The sequence below is a fragment of the Hesperophylax consimilis genome, unplaced genomic scaffold, assembly GCF_061612785.1.
Source record: "Hesperophylax consimilis isolate HC1 unplaced genomic scaffold, BYU_Hcon_1.0 scaffold_63, whole genome shotgun sequence".
In the NCBI taxonomy this organism is placed as follows: Eukaryota; Metazoa; Arthropoda; class Insecta; order Trichoptera; family Limnephilidae; genus Hesperophylax; species Hesperophylax consimilis.
In genome coordinates, this window is record NW_028301293.1 from 49,546 (window position 1) to 75,952 (window position 26,407).

Here is a 26,407-nt window from a genome sequence, read left to right on the forward strand (position 1 = left end):
TATATTGCGCTAATTTTAAGAAATAAATGTCGCCGATGTTGGCGTGTTCATTTCCCAAAATGTGTAATCGACTGATTGGTGAGTAATAATGTGATAATGTATGTGTGTTATTATAGTAGAACGGTAGAGTCAGTCTATTGTTAGCGCGACCAGGGCAATGAAATCGTATTAATTCTATTAAATCAGGGGTATCCAGGACCGAGTGAATTATTTTATATAATATTAATAGATCACAAATTTTTCTGCAATCTGATAAATTTACGAGATTAGTCCAGTTCAATAACAAATTATAGTCCACGGATTCTCTTGGAATACCTAATTTAAAATTAATATACCTAAGGAATCTATGCTGGACTTTTTCAATAGCTTGAATATGGATATTGTAATGTGGAGCCCAAATCGTAGAGTTATATTCCAAAATGCTTCTCACTAGCGTTATGTATAAAATGCGAATAGTATCAATGTTACAAAATTGTTTGGTTATTCTAATAATAAATCCTAAAATCTTCATTGATCTATTAATTAGTTATATGGCTAATAAATGTAAGTTTTGAGTTGAAAATAATACCTAGATCATTTATTGTTTCTACTGAGTTTAATATAATTTTGTCAAGATTGTATTCATAAATTGTCGGTTTCTTTATTTTATAAAATCTTATTATTTGACATTTACTAATGTTAAGTGCCAGTTTATTGCATATACCGCACATATGCCTCAGGGATCTCATTTCTACAGAATTCAGTCTACTTTCAGCCTTCTTCTGCCAGTTCCATGCCTCACTTCCATATATTAGGGTAGGTACCAGCACTCCATTGTGGAGTTTCGCTTCTTTGGACAGTTTTTTGTTATCTCCAGCCGCGTTCAATCATCCATTGATTACCCATTTTAAATAATTACCCATTATAATCAAGAACCCGGCCACCCCTACTAAGTCACGAAGCGTAATCAGGAGAGGTGGTAAGAAGTTCAAAATATACCATATAACATTATTCCTTTTGCCGCCATTTTACATTTTTATGGATAAAAGGTATCCCTCAACCAGTCTCTTTCGATCCGGCCCGTCACGTAGTAGCTGAGCAAACGCAACAGTGTACCCCTGCTAAGTTATGATTTTTTTATGGATTTGATTTTTGCGAATGTTTCGAATAGCTCTAAAGATGATTCTTTTAAAATCATCTCATATTTAATTTATAAAACAATATGACCGGAAATCGGCTGAACTAAAAAAACAGCTACAAGGTGGTTACAAATACTATTATATTAAATCAATTTTGTCATTTAATTCCCAAACAATGTGTATTTATATTCATTTAAATTAAAATAGCAACTTCACATTAGAAAAGAGAGGACAACGAACAAATAAGTACATTGACTAAGTGTTACGGACGGACATGCACTTGAGCTTATAAAACTTGGGAGCTGTACTCACAGAAACTGGAGTTTAGTTGTAATACGGGGTCAATTGTACCGGTATAATCATCCCCCAAAAACATTAAAATAGAAACCATATAAACTACTAAATGCGGTTTAAAGCTAACGAATCCACCTAGATTTAATCAATAATCCCATATTTTTAGATTCCATAAGTACCCACTCTATTGTGTACCTAGAGGTAAAACTAAGATATTGCCTAATATTGGCAAAATATGGCAGAAATGGCTCCAGTGGATAAGTAATAAAACGTATTTTATAAGAACTTTTTAAAAAAAATTGTCTAAAGAAACAGATAAATTTTTAAAACAATTATGAATAAAGTACATTCTGGAATCGTTCATAAGTCGTTTTGAAATATTTCGTCGTGTTTAGTAATCAATAGTATCGCGGTGGCAAGACGCAGAATTCCATAGCCGTTGATTATCAAAGACAAAACAAATAAAATTATAATTATTATATGGGTTAAATGTATTATAATCAGGGTGTTGTCACATCCCGGCAACTTGTAATAATATTACTCTAGCTGGGTTTAGCAGGTGCATTGTCTTAACAACGAAGTTTTGGTCTGATCACATTTTCAATACAGTATTATATTTTAACGAAAATAGTTTTCATACAGAGAATATATAAATAAACCTTTTTTGTGTATAAAAACATATCTGCTTTTAAGTTAAGATGTAGTGTGATATGATTTGTATTTTTTTTATGAAACACTTATATGAAGCATGAAGGAATTATCAAAATTTAAATAAAATATATTGAAGTGTTTTATCTTATCTTTTAGTTGGTATTACTATAAACTGCATGTGTTAGTTTTGCTTCTGCCATTTGTGTGCTAAAAATACTTTATTCAACTTCTCGAAGCTAGCAGCTGTGGCTTTTTGTAGGAAATATGATATCTGATTATAATATTTCTGTTTTCATTTTTTACAAATAAAAACTTGTGTGAATACCGCACCAGAGTCATACAGTCCTAACTGCTCCCATCTGGAGCCAGTGAGACTATGGCATCCTCAAAGGAGACCTCGAAGGAGATGACGAGGAGGAAGGTGGGAGAGTACCTAACTATTCAGATATGGTCACCAAACACTAATTGTAAAATAGTGCAAATTAATTTTAATAAAATTTATTTGAACCCGCGACCTTCGGATCGCTAGTCGAGAGCCACCTCAAGTAGTTTGATATGTTTGGTGACTTAGCAGGAGTGCCCGGGTTTACAGGGTGAGGTTTGTTCGGTTCTTGGCGGCAGATGCGCTTGCCTACCAAATGCGTGGTGGGCCGGATCGATTAATCCTCTTTCAACGCATCGCCTTGCAACGCAGTAGGAGAGTTGGATTCTTATGTTTATCACTCGAACACACTGACAGATTACTACCCACCCGTCATACCTATTTCCTTCCCAGAAGTCACTGTCCTTCCTTTCTTTCAAAATACCCCCAACACAGCATTCACAAAGATGACATTGGCCTTGAGAGTTACGATTTTCCTAAGGGCCTCCTGTGTGGAGACGATGTAAAAAAATACAAAAAATAAACAACCATCTCGCTAAATCGTTGGCGGCGACTAATGGTAGGGGTATTGGTTATCTAATAAATGGTTCCCGGGGCGGCGGTACACATAATTGTAATAATTCTCGAGGGCTCTGATGTACAGACACTATGGCTCCTGTTGATTGACGAACATATACTAAAACATCGTTGGTTGGAATCGGTGCTTGAAATGACTTTAGCCATGTTTAATAAAAAACAAATTGGAATAAATTTATAGCAATTTTAATTTAAAATTTGAAAAATTAAATTCTCACCGATCTAATCGCCGCAATTTTAATAGGCACATATTATAGATATTACGCTTTGTTTCAACTTAATCATTACAAGAAACTTACGTCGGGAGAGATGGTAAAAGATACATTAAAATAAAATTTGATTCAATCAATGTTCAAAATTTCTCTTTTAAAATGACCTAGACAAACCTCACCCCATGAACCCGGGCACCCCTGCTAAGTCACGAAACGTAGTAAATGATGCACTAAAGTAACATTTTTGTTTAATCAGGTTCAAAAGATTTTTTTAGTATGGATTTGACGTTTGCGAAAGTTCCATTTCAATATAAATACGCGTGAGGCAGTCTATCCTCTTTAAGTACAAAGTCATTTTCATAGAATATGGATGTTCTAACAGAATCTAAAAAGTACCACAACGCGCGCGAAATACAAGTTACAACGCATGCAAGCCGTCAAGTTTGTCTGAAATATATGGATCAACAAAATAAATCGTGTAAAATGTATATGCAACCGAAAAATGGGCGTGGTTTACAGCTAAATCTCGATGACACAAGTTGATCTGTAGGGATTTACATATGTATGCCAGCTTGGGTAATGGATCAACATATCCGGGGTGGATCAACAAATGCAAACGGATCAACATATACCTGGCGTACCGTCGCTCGAGATCAACATAGTACGAGAGGGGATAAATATATATATATATATATATATATTGACCTCTTCCCGTAGTATGTTGATCCAGTAAGAAGTTGTTAGACTATGTTGATCCACCTTTAACACCATATAACTTGGCTATTGTGGAATACATCTGAATGAATTGACAACAGTGGTACAATAATTATCAATGTTGCCAGTTTGCCAGAAAAACCATTTGATATACTGTTCATAAAATTTTCTAAATTTGTATGGAAATCGGATGCATAATTTATGTTGATCTACCTAAATTGGCATACTTATGTTGATCTCATATATATTGATCTATTCCCGTAGTATGTTGATCCAGGTAAGAAGTTATTGGACAAAGTTGATCTGTGTCCCTATATATGGTTTTACTAAATGAACCAATCAAGAGCAATCGGTGGACTGTTCATCACAAGGTTTTATCTGATTCCGTAATCTTTTGTGATATTGAACTCAAAGTATTAGTCTCTAGAGTCGGATATCGCATGAAATGACTGTGAGATGGTACCGTTTCAAATCAAAATGACGTGTGTTGCTTGAATTGTTTATAAGAAATGTATGCGTATTTAGATCGAAACGAAAATTTCGCAAAAACAAATCCATAAAAAAATCATAACTTAGCAGGGGTACACGGGTTCATAGGGTGAGGTTTGTCTAGGTCCTGGCGGCGGATGCGTTTTCCCATCTACTGCGTGGCGGGCCGGATCGAAATAAACTGGTTGAGGGATACCTTTCGACCATAAAAATCCAAAATGGCGGCAAAAGGAATAATGTTATGTAGGAAATTTTGAACCTGTATCTTTTACCATCTCTCCTGATTACGCTTCGTGACTTAGTAGGGGAGGCCGGGTTCTTGGTTATAATGGGTAATTAATGGATGATTGGACGCGGTTGGAGCTAACTAAAAACTGTCCAAAGAAGCGAAGCTAGCAGTCCACAATGGAGTGCTGGTACCTACCCTAATATATGTTGCTTGAATTGTTTATAAGAAATGTATGCGTATTTAGATTGAAACGAAACTTTCGCAAAAATCAAATCCATAAAAAATACCTACTGCGTGGCGGGCCGGATCGAAAGAGACTGGTTGAGGGATACCTTTTGACCATCAAAATCCAAAATGGCGGCAAAAGGCATAATGTTATATGGGAAATTTTGAACTTGCATCTATTACCATCTCTCCTGATTACGCTTCGTGACTTAGTAGGGGTGGCCGGGTTCTTGGTTATAATGGGTAATTAATGGATGATTGGACGAGGTTGGAGCTAACAAAAAACTGTCCAAAGAAGCGAAGCTAGCAGTCCACAATAGAGTGCTGGTACCTACCCTAATATACGGAAGTGAGGCATGGAACTGGCAGAAGAAGGCTGAAAGTAGACTGAATACTGTAGAAATGAGATCCCTGAGGCATATGTACGGTAAAATCTGTAACGGAGAAAACTACAAACCCCGGACTGAGATCGATTCTTCAAGATATCGATCGATGAGACATCTTTATTGCTACCCGTGAGCTGCGCAGTAGATTGCGCAGAGAGTAGGAGAATCATTAATTTCTCCAGCCAGTCAGATTTTGGGAGCGGAGCAGACTACTTGTGACTTGCGGAACCATCGGCGACCAGTACCACAACATGGCGGGTTGGAAGAAACTTTCACGTAAATCATCATTTAACTTTAGATAGTTTTACGGGTTATCTTTATCCTTTTAAATCTTTTTATTTCTAGAAGAAATAAATGGCGCCCTTTATATAATTAACCTCTTAGCTTTTATGATGACTTTCATTTATAAAAATTCAACATGCAGATGCTCTTCGAGTCCTGCACACGGCCCTGAGAATCCTTTGGTTTAAAAAATAGAGTCTCCTCTGCTACTTCATTTATTTAATTAACCTAACATTGTACTAGCTTCCATTTTGAATAAACGATTATTTGTTAAACTCATCCTTCTTTAATTTACAGTTGATTGAATATGTTTTTATTTCAGAATACACACAATCCATATTTGATTTACATTTTTATTAGTGTTGCTCTTGGGCATAACTAATCACATTATTTCTCCTTTTAAATCGTTACAAATCATGTATGACAAAATGTGCGTATGCTGTGTCTATTCTACAGATATTTTATTAGAGCCTGTTAAAAGGAGCTATCAGCATTGATCCCCGGTGCACCGTGCACGTGCGTGATACTCGACAGACACGAGCGGAACACAGGTTCACAGTAAAGTTGATGTTATCTATGTATGAACGGGTCGTTTCTCCGACTCCTTTTATCGTAAGTCGGCTCGCATGTGGAACGAGCTATCAATATAATCCGGGCCTCTTTAAGACCCGCATTAATAAATTCATTCCTACAGTCCCTACCTTAACCCGCCCCATAACGCTGCCCAACCGGTTGGCGACATAGTTTCTATGTATTTAACGTGTAAAGACAGGGGCGCTCTAGTGAGAGGTGTCACATAAAAAAATCATACCGCCGAATTTGAATATGGAGACTTACAAAAACTTCCGTCTGGAGCCAGTGAGACTATGGCATCCTCAAAGGAGACCTCAAAGGAGATGACGAGGAGGAAGGTGGGAGAGTACCTGGCTATTCAGATATAACCAAACACTAATTGTAAAATAGTGCAAATTAATTTTAATAAAATTTATTTGAACCCGCGACCTACGGATTGCTAGTCGAGAGCCACCTCAAGTAGTTTGATATGTTTGGTGACTTAGCAGGAGTGCCCGGTTTTATGGGGTGAGGTTTGTTCGGTTCTTGGCGGCGGATGCGCTTGCCTACCAAATGCGTGGTGGGCCGGATCGATTAATCCTCTTTCAACGCGTCGCCTTGCAACGCAGTAGAAGAGTTGGAATCTTATGTTTATCACTCGAACACACTGACCCCCAGAATACTACCCACCCATCCATACCTATTTCCTTCCCAGAACTCACTGACCTTCCTTTCTTTCAAAATACCCCCAACACAGCATTCACAAAGATGACATAGGCCTTGAGGGTTACGATTTTCCTTAGGGCCTCCTGTGTGGAGACGATGTAAAAAAATACAAAAAATAAACAACTATCTCGCTAAAACGTTGGCGGTGACTAATGGTAGGTGTATTGGTTATCTAATATATTGGCTCCCGGGGCGGCGGTACACATAATTGTAATAATTGTACGACATACTGATGTACAGACATTATGGCTCCTGTTGATTGACGAACATATACTAAAACATCGTTGGTTGGAATCGGTGCTTGAAATGACTTTAGCCATGTTTAGTAAAAAACAAATTGGAATAAATTTTTCAGCAATTTCAATTTAAAATTTGAAAAATTAAATTCTCACCAATCTAATCACCGCAATTTTAATAGGCACATATTATGGATATTACGCTTTGTTTCAACTTAATCATTACAAGAAACTTACGTCGGGAGAGATGGTAAAAGATACATTAAAATAAAATTTTATTCAATCAATGTTCAAAATTTCTCTTATAAAATGACTTAGACAAATCTCACCCCATGAACCCGGGCACCCCTGCTAAGTCACGAAACGTAGTAAATGATGCATTAAAATTACATTTTTGTTTAATCAAGTTCAAAAGATTTTTTAAGCATGGATTTGACGTTTTTGAAAGTTCCATTTCAATATAAATACGCGTGAGACAGTCTATCCTCTTTAAGTACAGAGTCATTTTCATAGAATATGGATGTTCTAACGGAATCTAAAAAGTACCACAACGCGCGCGAAATTGGCGGTTACAAGTTACAACACATGCAAGCGGTCAAGTTTGTCAGAAATATATAGATCAACAAAATAAATCGTGTAAAATGTATATGCGACCGAAAAATGGGCGTGGCTTACAGCAAAATCTCGATGACACAAGTTGATCTGTAGGGATTTACATATGTATGCCAGCTTGGGTAGTGGATCAACATATCCGGGGTGGATCAACAAATGCAAACGGATCAACATATACCTGGCGTACCGTCGCGCGAGATCAACATAGTACGAGAGGGGATAAATATATATGTGTATGTATGTATGTATACATATATATTTGTATATATTTGTATATCTTTGTATATCTTTGTATGAATATGTATGCATCTATAAATATGAATAAGTGTGTGTGTGGATGTATGCGTGTACACGCGTATTTACGCGCTCATACATGCATGTACACTTACACAACCAGAAAAGAGAGTTATGTATTTGATCTTTTCCTGCATAATAGCATGTCTTAAGACTTCTAAATTTTTTTTTTGTTTTTCTTTTATTTTTATTTCTTCTTTATTCTTTATTCTTTTTATTTTTCTTTTTGTCTTCTGCTTTCTACTTTAACATTTTTATATTTTCTATTTCCATTATAATTAATTCTAATATAATCTTTCATACAAACATGTATAAATATTTAATTCATATGTTAACACTAGACCTCACATACGAACTATATACCATTGGTCGCCACGAGACAGGCAGTCGCCTAGTGTGGTGATTTAATGTATCACATGTAAGAAAATGTATTATTGTATTATCATGTATTCTATAAATAAAAAATAAATAAATATTACATATTTGGTAGTTTACCTTCGGCGATGAGCTTCTGCCCCTCTACCGATATAAACATTATCTTGAATAACCCTCTTTATTCTTTCAGACATCTCCACAAACTTTGGGTTTTCTAGATCCTGCAATGAAAAAAAATAGGCAAGTTTATAGGTTAACCCAAAGTAACAAAAAAATATACTTAAAACTAAAAAAAAAAAAAAAAAAATTTAAAAGATTTAGGGCGGCTTGCACCATAAGTTAAATTTGATTTAAATATAATTTTAAACACATTATTTGATTTAAGTCGACTTGGCGTCTTGCACCACAAAATTTAAGTCGTTAAATGCGTTTAAAGAACTGTCAAAGTTAAATACCCAAAATGGGCTGTTTAACCGAGTTAAGGCGATCCAATACCAAGTAATGAAAAATCAGATGTTTTTGGTTTGAAAATTTGATTGCTTAGAAATACTACAGATGCTTTAATTAAATACTGCAAGTAGAACACATCTTGGGCTTGTCAGCAATCGATCATTTTTTTGATAAGACCTTTTATAAGCCTAGAAAAAAATAAAGTATCAGGCCTAAAAAAAACTGTCTAGTGCAAAATATCCCATTTACAAACCCATTTTCGGATATTTTTTTTATTGTATAATGTGGGAAATTCATTTTTTTATTTGATAATCGAAGGAAATTTTCATATATGTACCAGAACTTCACAAAATAAACAAAATATACATTTTCGCGTTGTTCATTTTTACACGAATATTGATCGATTTTCGGGGAGGTAAACATTGAATTTGCCATTGTGAAATAAACTCTATGCCGTCTACGTAAGGGTTAGGCGCTTTTGTATTCAGTTAACGCCCAGCGCTGGCGCTATAAGGACGTTCTTTATCTTAGTGCCGCTCTGTTCTCTGAAAATTTTCAACTAAAATCAGTTTACGTGTAATCGTTTTTTTTTTTAAATTCCTAGTTTTATACAATGGGGAGGAAAGACATTAAAAAACAGGGTACGCTCAGTGGCCTAAAAAGAAATAAAAAACATGCTGGAATGTTTGGGTAAGTTCAAATATTTTTTTTCATAATTATACCTAAAAACAATAATATAATAAGAAATATTTGTTTATTTTACGTTATGTTTACAAATCAAACAGATATACATAAAGAATAATAACAAATATACATTGCAAATGAACGCACGATAAAATAAGTTACAATCGTTATTTAAATATACAAAAAAATTATTATAAATCGGTCATCATCGATTATCGAACACGATTAGACTATTAGGTAAGATATACTCATGGAGTTGGAATTATTTTTTATTTTTTCAATGTATGCAGGGTCTTTTGTAATGTAATGTATCTAAATTTTTTTACAGGCCTCTACGCAATCTTTCCGTAAAAAAACAATTAAAAAATACTGCTGTTTCCGAGGGTTCTTTATCTGTCAATGAAAATGTACAAGTAAGTATTTTTTTTACACCTTATTCCTAACTATAATTAGGTATTGTAATTTATTAATTTAGTCGATTTATATGATAATACTATTTGGAAAACAACCATGCAATAATGTCTTTGCCAAAAATTTGTAAATAACGCAGCTGAACAAAACAACGAGTGTTTACCAATTTAAAATCTCGCGGGCTTTTGCGTACCAAAGCGACGCACAGTGGTGAAATTTAACGAAATTGTAAATTATTTAGTAATTATTTATTCGTTTCATTTTCCGTATAAATTAAATGAAAACGATTTTCACGTTTTGGAGAATTCCATTTACATTTTCATTCTTAACAAAATTGATTTATTAAATTCCCGCTGTTAGATTGATGTAATTATTTTAACGTCGACACTGGCAGAGGAAATAATTATGTATATGAAATCTCTACAGAAGATTTATGTTTTTAAATAACTTTTATTGTCAAATTCCTACTTTCCGAGGAAATGATCAAATATAAATTCTTATTTAAACCAAAACTACAGCCCAAAGAGTAGGTTTTTACTGCTAAGCTATTGATGAATACTAAATTAAAGTTAAATTTGGTTATTTTCATTTATTTATATATTATATAAATATCGATGTTTGCCTATGTTGTCCCAACGAATTTCAAGCAATCGAAGTTATTATTAGTAAATTTAATTGGGGCACCGTAAATACAATATTATGTATAGAGATGTGAAATATATGCACAAGTATTGAAATTTCTTTCTAATTGCAGATCAAGACACAGAATCTGAATCAAAAGCGAAGCTCGTTATTCGAGGACACAGAATACTTGGATCTCGAAAATCATTCTCTTGTGGTGAGTGAACTATATTAATTATAATACAGAAATAAACGGAATAATGATAACAAAATTAAAAAAATCTAGCTTTCGTGTTATTGACTCTATATTTATTTAAGCTTTTATAATTGCCGATTTTCCATATATCATCAATGTTTACTTAAAAAATTACTGGAATAACCTAGAACCATTTAGCAAAGATGCATGCTTACGGTTAAGTGGTTTATTACCTGGGATTTTAATTGCCTTAGCCTATTGTCGGCTTATCGCTCGAGGGGAAAGTACAGAGTGATAAGACTTTTACCATTATTATGAATTAACAGTTAGACTAAATGACCGGTCAGCCATCCCGTGTACAATTCCTCAGCCGGATCAACAAGTCCTCACTCACGACTCGTTTTGGCTCACTGTGGTGGTAGTAGGAGATTTTCAAATATTGTCAGGATATTCGTAACCCGTGAATATTGTATTTCTTTAAAAAAAATCAATTGGTTAAATTAACAGCGTGAGTATAAATTAACAGTTATATCAATAGATTCGTAGAGTTATGTATAGTAACGTTATTTTTTATTAAAGTTTATTTAGGAATTATTTTGAATGTTCATTGATAGTTAATTTAATAGGAACAACATAGTTTAGGGTTCTTTTATATTGATATTATTTAAGTTTTTTTTAAGTGTTTACTATTTAAAGTAGTATGTACATAACTTGTAATATTTTTTTAAATAAAAATATGAAATGCATGCAAAAGTCATAAAATATATTTTTAATTGCAGAACGATTGTGTCAGAGGGAATATGCCACCGCAACGAAAACTCAATCAAAAACGAAGCTCTTGTTTCGAGGAGACAGATGACACGGATTTCGAAGATCATTCGTTTGTGGTGAGATACTAATTGTTTAGATATTTAGCAGCATGTAGAGTAACCAAACCATACATTCAACAGAGAGTGCTTACAATCACAATTATTTGTTTTAGATTGAAACTGCGCCTTCTGTTGAAGATGACTTCAAGATAAGTGGACTTCGGATAGTCGACATCATGTTCGTGATTGATCAACTAAAAAAGATTTTTGAACACGGAACCAAATTAGGATGCCGCAGTGAAAATTTAAAGGTTGTAGGTGAAAAGAGATGTGGTCTATCATCGAAAATTATATTTAGGTGTAATTTTTGTAACGAAAGATTCCTGATTGCGACAAATCATAATAATATGGATCGTGTTGAATTGGATGTTAATAATTCTGCAGTCGCAGGAATTATGTCCGTAGGGGGGGGTTTCTCTCAATTGCAAGAGCTTTTAGGCGCTTTGGATATTCCAGCAATGTCACAAGTTACTTACCAAAAATTTCATAAAAATATATCTAAGCAATGGGAAGATACTTCTGTAGATGTAATGACAGATGCTGCCGCTGAAGAGCGTGATGCAGCTATAGAGGAAGGACGTTTAGATCAAAATGGTGTTCCAATGATCGATGTCATAGCAGACGGTTGTTGGGGTAAACGGTCATACAGGTCAAACTATTCATCGTTATCTGGTGCTGCTGCAATCATTGGCAGGAAAACGGGTAAAGTCCTATTTATGGCGGTTCGCAATAAATTTTGCTCGATTTGTTCTTTTGAAGAAAGAAAGAAAAAAACCGTCTCAGACCATGTATGTTACAAAAATTATTCGGGGTCTTCTTCAGGCATGGAAACTGACATCATACTCGAAGGATTTAAGCGTTCAATTTCTATGTACAATCTATTGTTTGCTAGAATAATTTCAGATGGTGATTCGAGTACTTACTCTAAAATTCTTGCTGCTCGACCTTACACCGATTATACCGTAGAGAAGGTTGAATGCAGGAATCATGTTCTAAGGAATTATTGCAACAAATTACGAGCCTTGACAATTGACACTAAATATCCTAAAAAGTTACGAAATTTTATTACTGTGGAACGAATAATGTCCCTTAGAACTGCTGTTACTTCGGCTATTAAGTACAATAAAAATCAGCCAATTCCATTATCTGAAAAAATTAATAACCTCTTTTCTGACATAATCAACTCTACAAGTCATGTATTTGGTGATCACGCTAAGTGCAAAACTTATTTTTGTTCGGGACCAAAGCCAAACGGTAAAAATATTGTGTCGGACTTAAAATGTAATCCAATTTGGGTACGACTATGTTTGATCAACAACTCTGTCGCTTCTCACTCTCGAAGTTTAATTCATGACGTTGACAGCAATGTTGTTGAAAGATATAATAGCATAGTTGCTAAATTTATAGGCGGAAAACGTATAAATTATTCCTGTAGACAGTCCTATCAAGCCCGCTGCCATGCTGCGGTTGTATCATTTAACACTCGAAGGCCAATAAGCACATTGCAAAAAAAAATCTTGGGTAGGAGTCCCAAATCTAATGTTATTAGTAAGATTGAAGAGAAACGTTACAAAAAAACGCAATATAATTTAAATTTTATAAGAAAAAAGAATAGGTTACGGCATACTGACCCTAAAAAGGGCAACAAAGAATATGGCAATGCAAGTGCACAAGTAGATATGGAACTGGATGAATTGGAAAAAGGGAAAAAACTCGTTTTAAGTTTATTGGTCGAAAAACAACAGGTAAGGAATCAAATTCAAGAACTTACTGTTCTTCAAGGGGATTCTAACGAATGGCGTGAGCACAGACGCATGATGCTGACGGCGTCAAATTTTGGGAGAGTTATAAAAAAAAAAGAGAGTACGAGTTGTGGCCCTCTTGTTCGTAGTTTGATTATTGCAAACAACATGTCCCATGTAACTAGTATCAGTCATGGTATCCGGAATGAAAAACTTGCCTTAACCGAATTAAGCATGCAAGTAGGTATTCAAATAAAGCCTTGTGGTCTGTTTATCGACAGCAATATACCATTTTTAGGGGCTACGCCGGACGGAATAACAGACGATATGGTGGTTGAAGTAAAGTGCCCCATTACAGCCTTCAAACTCGGACTAGAAGAGGCGATTAAAAGAAAGAAGGTCACTTTTTGGAAGAAGGACGGGAGCGTCAATAAAGCCCATGCATGGTACTACCAGATTCAAGGTCAATTACGGGTAACTGGAAAGAGTATATGTCTTTTTGGCGTGTGGTCAGGAAGTAATGTGCCATTGAAATTGGAATACATTAAAAAAGACGATATATTTTGGACAGACCAAATGGAAGAAAAATTAGTTCGTTTTTATATGGAGTGTGTTTTACCAGAAATTGTAGATTCTAGATTCAAAAGAAATATGCCCATAAGAGAATCAGATCAAATCCTACAAGCTCAAGAACGGAGAACATTAAAAAGGAAATTAATTAAACGTAAACTCGACTTCGATGAACAATCTAGTGCAGAAATTTTAATTTCGGAGTCCTTACCGTCAACGAAATCAACATCTGCCATCGCGTCAACTGCTGCTGTCGCGTCAACTTCTTCTGTCGCGTCGATTTCTGCTGTCGCGTCAAATTTTTCAACGTTATCCTCCTTTTAGTGTAAGGTACTTTAATTTTGAATAAAATTTATTTATCGTTTAGTAGAGTTTCATAATACTGAAAACATTCAAGTTGTTAAAAATTCCTTTTGATGGAGTTCTTATGGGCACTTTCAGTGTTATTTTTATTTAATTTTCTTAATGCGATTCTAAATGTTGAGGCATGCATGATGAAACTTTATGTTTATACGTGAATCTAGCAGTGAAACTAATGTCATAACACTACCTCTGCGTAACTAGTTTTGTAATGTAATTTCGGCTTTAATGTCTATATTTAATGCGAAATATTCTTTACAATTTCTTTGGAATCGGACCTAAGATTTGTTGGATCAAATCTATGAACTTATTCCATGTATCATTTATATGCACTCGTATTATCAATATTTTGAAGTTTATCAGTATACTTTATTAGATCGAGGGGTTGACGGCATTACGGTTTGTTTCAGATTTTTCTATTATCGACGGCCTATTTTAACCCGTCTGAAATTAGAAATTTCTTAACATGGACCATTCCAGAAGCTTTCATTTGGAATGTATTTTTTTAGATTGTTCCGAATTTTACAATCATTCCGATAAAATAGTTATTTTATAATTTTTTGCCAAAAAAAACTGTTCTAAAAACTAGGTCCAATAATCTTTTAGATGTGTATTAGGAATCAAAATTTTTGTTCATAAATAATTAAATTTTGGTATTAATATTGGCTTAAAAAACTTACCCGTGTGTTTTGTTTAGAAAAACTTTAAAAAATTATGAAACTAAACATTTTGAAAACACATTCCTTTACTTAAGAATTTTTAAAATTAAACTTTCATTTCACTTTTTTATCGGTTACATATAATTTTATTTTAAAATTCAATTTTAAAGTTGAATATAAAACGAAATAAAACCGTCACTTGGGTTCGAGATTGTAAATTATGTATACAAAATAGCTTTCATTACACGCATTACAGATTGCTTGTGTTTTATGTTTTATTCTAAATGGTCAATGCAGGTTTTGGAATTGTTCATTTTTCGAGTGAGTTCTTTTAAAAGGCTTAAAAAAAGACCATGAGAGTCCTAAGATACTTTTTAGGGATCACAATTATCCAGAATAATGATGTAAATCTCCAATAAGACAAACTTTTGATCGATAGATTGATACCATAGTTGATTCCTTTCCAAAAAAAATTTTGAAACAATTGGCATTTATTATTGTGATTTACTTCACCTCGGCTTTTATTTCATTTTTATGTTTATAATTTGTCTTTGCGTAGCATTTGGTTTATTTTAAATTAAATTTGGGTAAGTATTTCATCCAACAAATTTCCAGGCAAATACTGCGAGTAGAATACATCTTGACCTTTGAAATAATCGAGAATTTTTTAGATCAATCTATAAGCCCAGAAAAAAATAATGTATGAGGCCTATAAAAACTGCTTTAGAGATCAAAATCTCCTACTTACGAACTCATTTTCGTACATGATTTTATTGTATAATGTGGTAAATTAAGTTATTTATAAAATGATCAAAAAAAAATTTAATATTTATGCCTGAACATCCACAAAATAAAATAAAGGGCACTTTTTGGCCATGTTTTTTTCTTGCATAAATCAAAACCGGCGGGTGGTGTTAAGCGGGAATTTTAACCTTATCGCCATCTAAGTAAGGGTTGTTATTGATAGCGGCTCAATTTAAAATATTACACGACGTAGTGCATCTCCTTAAAACACGGCTTCGCTACATTCCGTCCATTATTTAACTGTTAACAAAATGTTTGCATTAATGAACACTTCTCTTCCAACCAAAGCGAATGATTCTAATTCTGTATTGTAAAAAATTACTGTGATGTTATTGGAATGTTATTTCTATTATGTTGGTATAGATAACCTACCTTATATATTAGGACCCACCTAAAAATTTACTCAATAAAAAAATATTTAAAAATTGTTGCATAATTTTATTACAAAAAACTGTACAAATTTTAAGTACATTTCTTTCTTCAAGACCCGCATTAATAAAACCCTTCCTTGAACCTCTTCCTTAATCCGCCCCGCAACCCTGCCCAACCAGTGGCGATATAAATATATATATACTATACAACATATACCTATACCATACAACACATATAAATATATCTGTACAGACAGAGGCGCTTTTGTGAGATGTCGCATAAAAAAACGAAGAGTTTAAAAAACAGTTTTTTGTGCCTCCTGTAAAATTTGATAAATGGAAGAGTTATATGCATTACGCCGATATTATATTATACCGAATTTTTGACAAATTTTACCAGTGTGCGTTTATGGGCGTAATTGGGCAAATAAGGGGCAAATATAAGTCTGGGGTTCGGCTTTCTCTTATTGGTTCTTAAGTTTTCTATTACCCATGCCAATAGGCCGCGCCCCTTCCGAATTCGAAGGACATCTGGAATATCACATCGCCTTAAACGCGTTTAGCCCGACTCATAAAGCAGTACTGTCAAAATTGTTTAGGTTATCCCTTAGATTTTTGATTGTGGTTAAAATCTATATCATTTTAATTTGTATTCACAATGAACATTTGGGATTTGTATTCTGACGATGATGAAGAAATTATAGAGTTTATAAGTAGACCGTTTATAGTCAGAGAAGTAAACACAAGAACAAATTTATTTGAAACACTCAGTGCCAAGAAGTTTCAAAGAAGATTTCGTCTCTGTAAAAAAACGACATCATAGTGCAAGAAATTAAACCTCAGTTAAAATTCAACACCAATAAAAACATCAGCGAGGTGCTCGTAACTTGAAGCTAACACTCCTTATCGAGGAGTACTTTGCAAGGTTGTAAACTTCTAATCATACCTACAGCATTCTTATAATACTTTAAAACAATATAATATGTAAAAGAAATAAAAAACAAAATTACTCGGATAATTGTTTTATTTTTAATTCCAACAACAGAAGCTCTTTTTGTCTTATTTCATCATTATGTCTATTTGCTTTAACTTTTTCTTCAAAATAAATGAACACACTATTAAACCACACACACAATCACAAAATATTTTGACACTTCAAGTAAAATGAAACATCGTAGCTGTTTTATTTACGCGTTAATGGCGGTAACCACGCGGTAACTGTTTTACCGACGCTTTAAACACGTTTAACTAAAATTGCCACCGAACTGCGTGGTGCAGGACGCAACTAAACGCATTTAAGTTAAATGTATTTAGGGTCTTAAATACGTTTAGTTAAATACAATTTAAGATAAAATTTGCGATAGTTGGTGCAAGTCGCCCTTAAATATTGTTTGGAAATTATTTAAAGCTACATTTTGTGAATAGGTCTGGTGTTTCAAAAAAAGATTTAGGCCCTTCTTTCACCAAGAGAGATACCAAGTATCCGATACTCATGTTGTGTACTCCGAAACAACTTATCATGCAGAGTCTGTACACATTGCTACTGAAATCGCAAGACCCGCAACGCCACCAATTCTCTAAATGTCAAAATTAGAATTCACTCACAACCAAACATGTTGCCATGGGCCTTGTAGCTGTCATTTTTATATCCAACTTTCAACTGTTCTGTTTCTAGCATTGATCTAGGCACTTTTACAAAATATCTGATACAAGTGACGCCATATTTTGAAAGTATCTACGACGTGAGTCGAAACAACCTTGCCCGGTTGTTCATGGGAGACTGCCATTGCCATTGCAGACAGTGCCGATGAGTTAACAAAATATCAACAACATGTGGCTTTGTACGAGCCTCTGCACAGATGTATGATATTTTAATCATTGAGTATTGAATACTTGCAAATCCACGTGGAAGATATAGAACTGGCATTTTCACTGAGAATAATTTGACGTCGGTCACCCGCTGTGAGTATCAAACTCGGCATGTCCAACTGCTAGAAAAATGTCTTACACATCTGGCTATCAACCATATTATGAAGATGGTAAAACTGACCTGTCGAACGGTATGGAACCACTGTCCTTTAGCCATCTCCAGGGCAGCAATCAGTGTTGGCATTAGCGCCATGGTGGTCTTCAGCTGAAGAGTGTGGATTAGCTGCGCCTCGCCCGTCTTGCTGCCGTCCTGGATTGGCAACTCCATGCATAGCCACAGAATCTTATCCACGTCGTAGAGTTGCTTCATAACACTCTGGAAATTACATGTAACAGACATTTGGCAAGTAGTAGAGTGCTAACCCGGACACTCCCACAAACAAAACTGTTTCAGGAAATGAAACTTTTGAAAATAAGAAAATTGTACGAATACAACATATGCCTCCTAATCTACAAAATCCAAAATGGACTTATAATAATAATAATAATAATAATATTGGACAATTTTTATAGCGCCGCTTTTGTGAGTTATCACCTCAGGGGCGCTTACACAAACACAACATTTAAACAAATGTCATAAGTACACGAACATTATACTAGGCAACATAACAAATTGTACACACATGCTGTAAGGACTGAAAGTGGCAAAAGAGGCATTGGCCACGAGGGTGTACAAATATACAATCTCCTTGCAGATAAACTTAAAACGGAGAGTATAAATGTATTTAAAAAAAACTTTTTAATCTTAAGTTATTAGAACAATATTAGAAAACTATTTATTTAATAATTATATAACAAAATTAATATGTGTGACTAGCTCCATCTATGATGTATCTATAAACTAAATAAACGTCAGTCGATCTCCACCAACCTTGCCGTTTTATTAGGTTATGGGCCCAGGGCTATAACTCACGTTAAATCAGCGTTAAATCAAAGTTTTCCTGCGTAAAATACTATTTAGTTGGACAATCAGTGAACAGTATATCATATACTCCAGGGCTTCCCTAACTGTGAGTCGCGACGCCCTGGGTCGCCGCGGGATCATCCCAGGGGCGTCGCGTCGTGAGGCAATCTTTATAGCGAAAATATCGTTCCATCAGGACTGCAGCGTTAAGGGTTTTTTTTATTACCGTTTGCGACATCATACTTGTGTGAGACAGGTTTCTCTGCAGTTGCAGTAATTAAGAATAAGTACAGATCAAAAATAAATTTAGAGGCAGAGACGAGAGTGGCGATTTCGAAACAACTTCGAAACAAGCACATCCTTCTCATTAATTCAAAGAAAAAAATTGCTTCTTTATCTTTTTCGTTTGCTTCCATTTTTGTGTGTTCTTTATTTTCTAATAAAAAATTTAGATACTATTTGGAGTTTTTCTGACAAATTGTTATTAGGTAACGTACCCATACGACGTGACCCGTTCAGGGGGGGGGGCTTCAAAATACTACGCTTGGTACAAATGAGCGGCGGGGGGGGGGTTGAGGGGGGGGCGTCGCAAAAATAACTTCCCAACTTGGCAACTTCCCAAGGGCGTCACAGTTGAAAAAAGTTTGGGAAGCCCTGATATACTCTATAAAAACAGTGTAAATCGCCGCAATATTAACTGTTTTTAGTGATTGACAATCTGTTACCGCGTTTTCGGTGTGCGTTTTTTCAATATGGCGGGAAGTTACATAGTGAATGTACCTAAATTGAAGGGACGTGAAAATTATGATGAGTGGGCGTTTGCAGCTGAACATTTTTTGATGTTGGATGGTGTGGATATTCACAATCCAGAATCATCTGATTGTACAAGTCTGGATGATAAAAAGGCAAAAGCTAAACTTATTATGACGATTGATTATTCAATTTATGTTCACATCAAAAATGAGCAAACAGTACAAGATGTATGGAAGCGTTTGAAGGCCCTATATGATGATTGTGGCTTCACTCGTCGCATCAGTCTACTTCGTCAGCTAATATCTATTCGGCTAGAAGACTCCGAGTCAATGGGTGCCTATGTAACGCAAATGGTTGATAGGTACCGGCTTCCAGATCACTGATGAGTGGATCGGGTCATTATTACTGGCGGGGCTAACAGACAGGTTTGCTCCTTTAGTAATGGCCATAGAGCATAGTGGATTGCACATCAGCACGGATGTTATAAAGTCGAAATTGTTGGACATGAGTTCGGAAGTTGGCAGCTCTGGAACAAATAGTGCTTTTTTGTCAAAAGGTTGGCAGCTACGAAATAGCAAGAAAAATGGCAACCCTGCTTATACATCAAAATCGAAAGAGTCACCGCCGCCATCTTTGAATTCTGTCAAAACAATCCGCTGCTATAAATGTAAGCAACTCGGACATTATATGAATAAGTGCCATACATAGACATATGAATATTAGTAGACCTGCCCTAAGTGATTAAAAGCGTATTATCCCCACTCCCCATACCGGTTCCATTGAGCCGGCTGGGCTCGCATATGGCCTCAAGTGAAATTTGAAAACGTGACGTCATCATTCTTGTGCGAACTATGGTCGAGGCATCATCGGTTCATTTTACGAAATAACACGGCAAAATGTTGACTTGTGATATGAAAACTTGTAAAAATAGATGTGAAAAAGAGAATAAACCCAATTGTCGTATTACATTCCATAAGTAAGCATTATTTTACTTTATTTTAAGCTTATTCACACCGTATTATATGGATCAGTTTTAGAAACATATACTATCACATCACAATGTAGCGATTCTCAAGTGTGCTCATCGTTGTTTACTGGGGTAAGTAAATTATGAGACATTTGTAAAAGTGTCTTAACTAAATACTCTGAAACCACAGACATAGGAATTAATAGACGAGAAGATAATGGCGAGGGGTAAAATCAACTGTTGAAGAACGAAGGGAGTGAAGCTGACTGTGATTCGTCAATAAATCAATCTGACAGTAAATAGGCATCTCGCATTATAATATCACCATTTACTTCTTAAAAGTAAAATCTGCTTTTGAATGAATAGACATTTTTACATGGGAGCGCAAATTACTCGCCACGTTATGAACAAATTTGCGCAAGTCCAAATTCGGCAAAAAATTTCTTCTATTTTCAGAGTCGAATATTTCGTTTAAGTATTTAGTTAAGACACTTTTATAAATGTTCATAATTTACATCCCAGCAACCAACCAGCTGTGTTTCGCGTCCAGACGTTTCTCGATGTGATAGTATATGTTTCTACAACTGATCCATATTATACGATGTGAATATGCTTAAAATAAAGTAAAATAATGCTTATATATGGAATGTAATACGACAATTGGGTTTATTCTCTTTTTCACATCTATTTTTACAAGTTTTCATAGTACAAGTCAACATTTTGCCGTGTTATTTCGTAAAATGAACCGATGATGCCTCGACCATAGTTCGCACAAGAATGATGACGTCACGTTTTCAAATTTCACTTGAGGCCATACGCGAGCACAGCCGGCTCCAATGGAACCGGTATGGGGAGTGGGGATAATACGCTTTTAATCACTTAGGGCAGGTCTACTAATATTCATATGTCTATGTCTGAAACTAACTATGACTCTGAAAATAGAAACTGCCTTACTTTGCCGAATTTGGACTTCGCAAATTAGTTCATAACGTGGCGAGTAATTTGCGCTCCCATGTAGAAATGTCTATTCATTCAAAAGCAGATTTTACTTTTAAGAACTAAATGGTGATATTATAATGCGAGATGCCTATTTACTGTCAGATTGATTTATTGACGAATCACAGTCAGCCTTACTCCCTTCGTTCTTCAACAGTTGATTTTACCCCTCGCCATTATCTTCTCGTCTATTAATTCCTATGTCTGTGGTGCCATAATAATTCACAGCATAAAAGTGAAAATAATGCATTTAGTGCGATATTTTTGAATGGAACATTCAAAGATTCCGATTGGTACGTAGATTCGGGTGCAAGTTCACACATGATTACTGATAAGAATTGTTTACAAAATGTGTCGTACAGACACACAGTAAAAGACATAGTAGTTGCAAATCAAAACAAAATACCAGTTATATGCTCAGGAAACACAATGATTACGACCGTAGTGGACAGTTCGGAGTTTGATATCCCTGTTAAACATGTTTTATGTGTGCCTAACCTGTCAACTAATTTGCTATCAGTAAGTCAGCTGATTCAAAGTGGAAACAAGGTTAACTTTGAATCGGAAGTTTGCTATATACGCAATCGACAGAATGTACTGGTAGGAATAGCAAATCTAGTAAATGGAGTGTACAGATTGAATATTAAGTCAGAAAATTTGTTTGCGTGCTCAGCAACAAATGTGACTAGTGAAATATGGCATCGAAGGTTGGGACACATTAACAGTAAAACTTTGAATGCTATGAAGGATGGTGCTGTGGAAGGAATTTTATACCCGGATAAGGCTGACTTTGATAAGTCCAACTGCATCACATGTTGTGAAGGGAAGCAGTCGAGAATGCCATTTTCACACAAAGGGTCAAGGTGTGAAAATGTACTAGAACTTGTTCATGCCGATGTCTGTGGACCCATGGAACAAATTTCAATTGGACAAGCCAAGTACTTTCTGCTTTTTGTACATGACTATACTAGAATGGCATTTGTGTATTTCCTTAAGACCAAAAATCAGGTGTTTAAGTATTTCAAAGAGTTTATAGGTCTTGTTGAAACACAGACAGGCAGAAAACTCAAAGTATTGAGAACAGACAATGGTGGAGAGTTTTGTTCGTTAGAATTTGATAATTTTTTGAATAAAAATGGTATTGTGCATCAAATGACGAACCCCCATACACCGGAACAGAATGGCCTGTGCGAAAGACTAAACAGAACAGTGGTGGAGAGAGATCGGTGCCTTTTGTTTGAGGCTAATTTGCATAAGAAGTTTTGGGCTGAAGCAGTGAATACTGCAGTTTACTTACGAAACAGAACTTTGGCATCAGGATTACAAAAAACACCTTATGAGCTATGGAGTGGTAAAAAACCAGATCTCAGCCATATTCGGATATTTGGCAGTCCTGTGATGGTCCACGTTCCGAAAGCAAAGAGGACTAAGGCTCATAGCACACTAGCGGCTAGGCCGCAGCGGCCAGGTCGCGGCGGCCATCGAGATAGATGCATTAATATGATATCGCCATATAGCACGCGCACCTATAGAGCATTCGAGGATCCCACCACTTACCCGCCCCGGTATAGGTAACTTATGGTTACCCCTTCAGGGCTCTTGCAAGGACGCTAATTTTTTTGTTAAGAACGACTCTACATTTAATAAGAACGAAGCTAAACCTCGAATGTCCCCGCATACGTTTTTAGGGAAGCAGTCTGCGAGTGCTTACTGTGTACAATGTTAGTTTGTTAGTAGAGTACTTGCCTCTGTTTCTATGTTAGTAGAAGGGGAAAAAAAATAAATACAAAAATAAAAACAACTGGTGTAGACTGTTTGTCTACATAGTATGTGCATAGTAATTTAGATAAAACAAAAGTACAAATGAAAAACATCTGGTGCTGGTCCGGAGAGGAATAATCCACATTCTTTTCGGCGGTCCCGAGGCGAGTCAGTTGGTGATTGGGTTGATCGGTTACGAAGTCAGGGGACCGCTCCCCTTAGCCGATTTCTCGGTGGTGCCCTGAAGAAAGTGTAACTGGGAGATGGGGGAATGGATACCCGAAGACCCTAGGGAGAGATGCGTCGAGTCGTCGGAGGCGGGGAGGAAGATTCCCTAAGGTCGACCGACCATCCCTCAAACCTGCTACTGTCCTCGGGGGAGGCGCGGTAGGTTTGTGGATATCCTGTTTCCGAGGTCTGTCTTTTGGCCGTATGAGGGGACGAGGTTTATCCACCCCCTTGTGGGGAAAATGGACATTGACAGAACATTGATGTTCAGTTTCATCCCGGACTCGTGTTGCCCCTAAAGGTTTCTTCTATATGGGTGTATAACCTGAATAACAAAATATAAGAAAAGAAAGCAGAAGAGAAATGTGAGGAAACAATAAAGAAAATTATGAAGCAAAAATAAAACAAAAGTATGAAAGAACGGAGAATTGGTAGAAGCTACAATTTCCATAGCAAAAAAAAAAAAATATATATTTATACAGTAGAACCCCGTTAATTCGAACCCCGATAATTCGAAAAAACGCGTAATTCGAAATTTTCGCAAAAAAAAATTCCGCTGAAAAATTTTTTCATACAAATTTTTTTTTAATTCGAAATTCGTTAATTCGTAATTCGAAATTTATTTTTGTCCGCGCGCGAAAATTTGTTCGTGTAATTCGAAAAAATTTGATTTTTGCGAAAATAAATCATAATATTTCGTAAATCTGAATCTAAAAGTCAGCCGTGGCGGTAAAACGCCGAAAAATGTATTTTTACGTGGTTATACATCGTCCTAATTAGTATTATTATTTTGTAAATCTGAATCGATTTACACTGCAATGTCGTATTTTTTCAAATTTATTTCGAATATCCGAGTTTAAAAGGCCGAGAAAATACATTTTACGCGGATATATGTCGTAGTTTTACGAGTTTATGCCAAATATCTGAATTTAAAGGGTCGGCCGCGACGAAACTCGGCCGCGTAATTTCGATTTACGCGTAAATATATCGTATTTCATCACCGCGACGGAAATTGGACGCGAAATTTCAATTTACGCGGAAATATATCGTATTTTTACTAACTTTACTTCGAATATCCGAGTTGAAAAAATACGGCGCGACGGAAATCGGCCGAAAAATTTCGATCCATGCCGAAATATGACATATTTTTACGAATTTACTTCAAATATCTGAACTTAAAAGGCCGGCCGCGACGAAAAACTGCCGACAAAATTCGATTTACGCGGAAATATATCATATTTTTACGAATTTATTTCGAATATCTGAATTTGAAGAGCCGGCCGCGACGGAATACGGGCGCGAATTCTCGTTTTACGCGGAAATATATCGTATTTTTACGAATTCAAATTCAGATATTTGAAATAAAGGGCCGGCCGCGACAGAAAATTACCGCGAAATCTCGATTTACGCGGAAATATATCGTATTTTTACGAATATCTCAATTTAAAGGGTAGACCGCGACCGAAATCGCTAGCGAAATCTCGATTTACGCGTAAATATATAGCATTTTTATGAATTTATTTCGAATATCTGAATTTGAAGAGCCGGCCGCGACGGGATACGGCCGCGAATCCTCGTTTTACGCGGAAATATATGGTATTTTTACGAATTCAAATTCAGATATTTGAAATAAAGGGCCGGCCGCGACGGAAAATTACCGCGAAATCTCGATTTCCGCGGAAACATATCGTATTTTTGCGAATATCTCAATTTAAAGGGTAGGCCGCGACCGAAATCGGCAGCAAAATCTCGATTTACGCGTAAATATATAGCATTTTTACGAATTTATTGCGAATATCTGAATTTAAAGGGCCGGCCGCTACGGTAATCGACCGCGAAAATAAAGAAATAATTGGTATTAATACGAATTTACAACTAAAATACCACCCGGATTTGAAGAGGCGGCCGAGAAAATCGATTTTCGGAGTATTTTTTTTTTTTTTTTTTTCATAAAATTTCGAATTACGTGGGAATTCGTTAATTCGAAATTTGATTTTTGATGTCCGCTGGATTTCGAATTAACGAGGTTCTACTGTATTATTTGTCATTCCAAGGTATCCACAAAGATGGGAGCTGCTGCTGCTGGGTCTGGTGTTTATCATCTGAGCTGGGTGAAGAACAATTATCAGCAAAATCTGGCGAGGGTGTAAAAGAGTATACAAATCATGGTCAAGGAAGTCAGGAGCAAGTACACCAGGTTATGATTGATTTTACTCTAGTCAGCGACTCTCAAAGCTGGCCATCTCTCAACCCATGACTTAACATACTTCCTCAGACATTCGAAATTTGTCTTGTTCGAAACGAGATCGGTGTTCCAAACCGGTCTCGTGATTACATCTAGGCCTCTCAGTAATTCATCCCTCGCATCCGTCATTATCTCGCAGTGCCACAGAATGTGCTCAGCGGTTTGGTCCGTATTGCCACAGGCGCAGTTGGGATGGGGTGACAGGGAGAGTCTGTGAAGTCTCCCCCTGAATTCCCCATGTCCGGACAACAGTTGAACCATATAGTGGTCTGGTTTGATGAAAGCCCCTTCCATTCTGAGTTTAATTGATGGGAAGAAGGAGAAGGTCCATCTTCCCATATTCGACCTATCCCACCGAGATTGCCACTCTTTGAGTGACAGCTCTCGCATTTGTTTAAGTCGACTGGGTAGGGTCCCGGCACCGCCTGGTGTAATAATTACACCGAGGTGGTTGACCGGGAGGCCCCTAGTCAGCTTTTTCTTTGTAAGCACTTCCCTAATCTCTAGATCGATTGGCAGGACACCTGCCAACAC

At 35.9% G+C, this 26,407-nt stretch overlaps 1 protein-coding gene across 7 annotated transcripts in view; it reads right to left on the minus strand.

Annotated features, from left to right (window-relative positions):
* Positions 1–26,407, minus strand: part of LOC149408796 (mutS protein homolog 4-like) — a 127,044-nt gene that overhangs the window by 41,163 nt on the left and 59,474 nt on the right. For 6 of the 7 annotated variants that reach the window (XM_089650430.1, XM_089650438.1, XM_089650437.1 and 3 more), the window contains exons 9-10: positions 18,141–18,335; positions 8,474–8,574 (exon numbers count right to left, since the gene is read on the minus strand). In XM_089650430.1, the coding sequence (XP_089506556.1) occupies positions 8,474–8,574; positions 18,141–18,335 (296 nt within the window). Of the gene's footprint in view, positions 1–8,473; positions 8,575–18,140; positions 18,336–26,407 lie in introns of those variants that run through there. The other variant, XM_089650431.1, reaches the window with a different exon arrangement.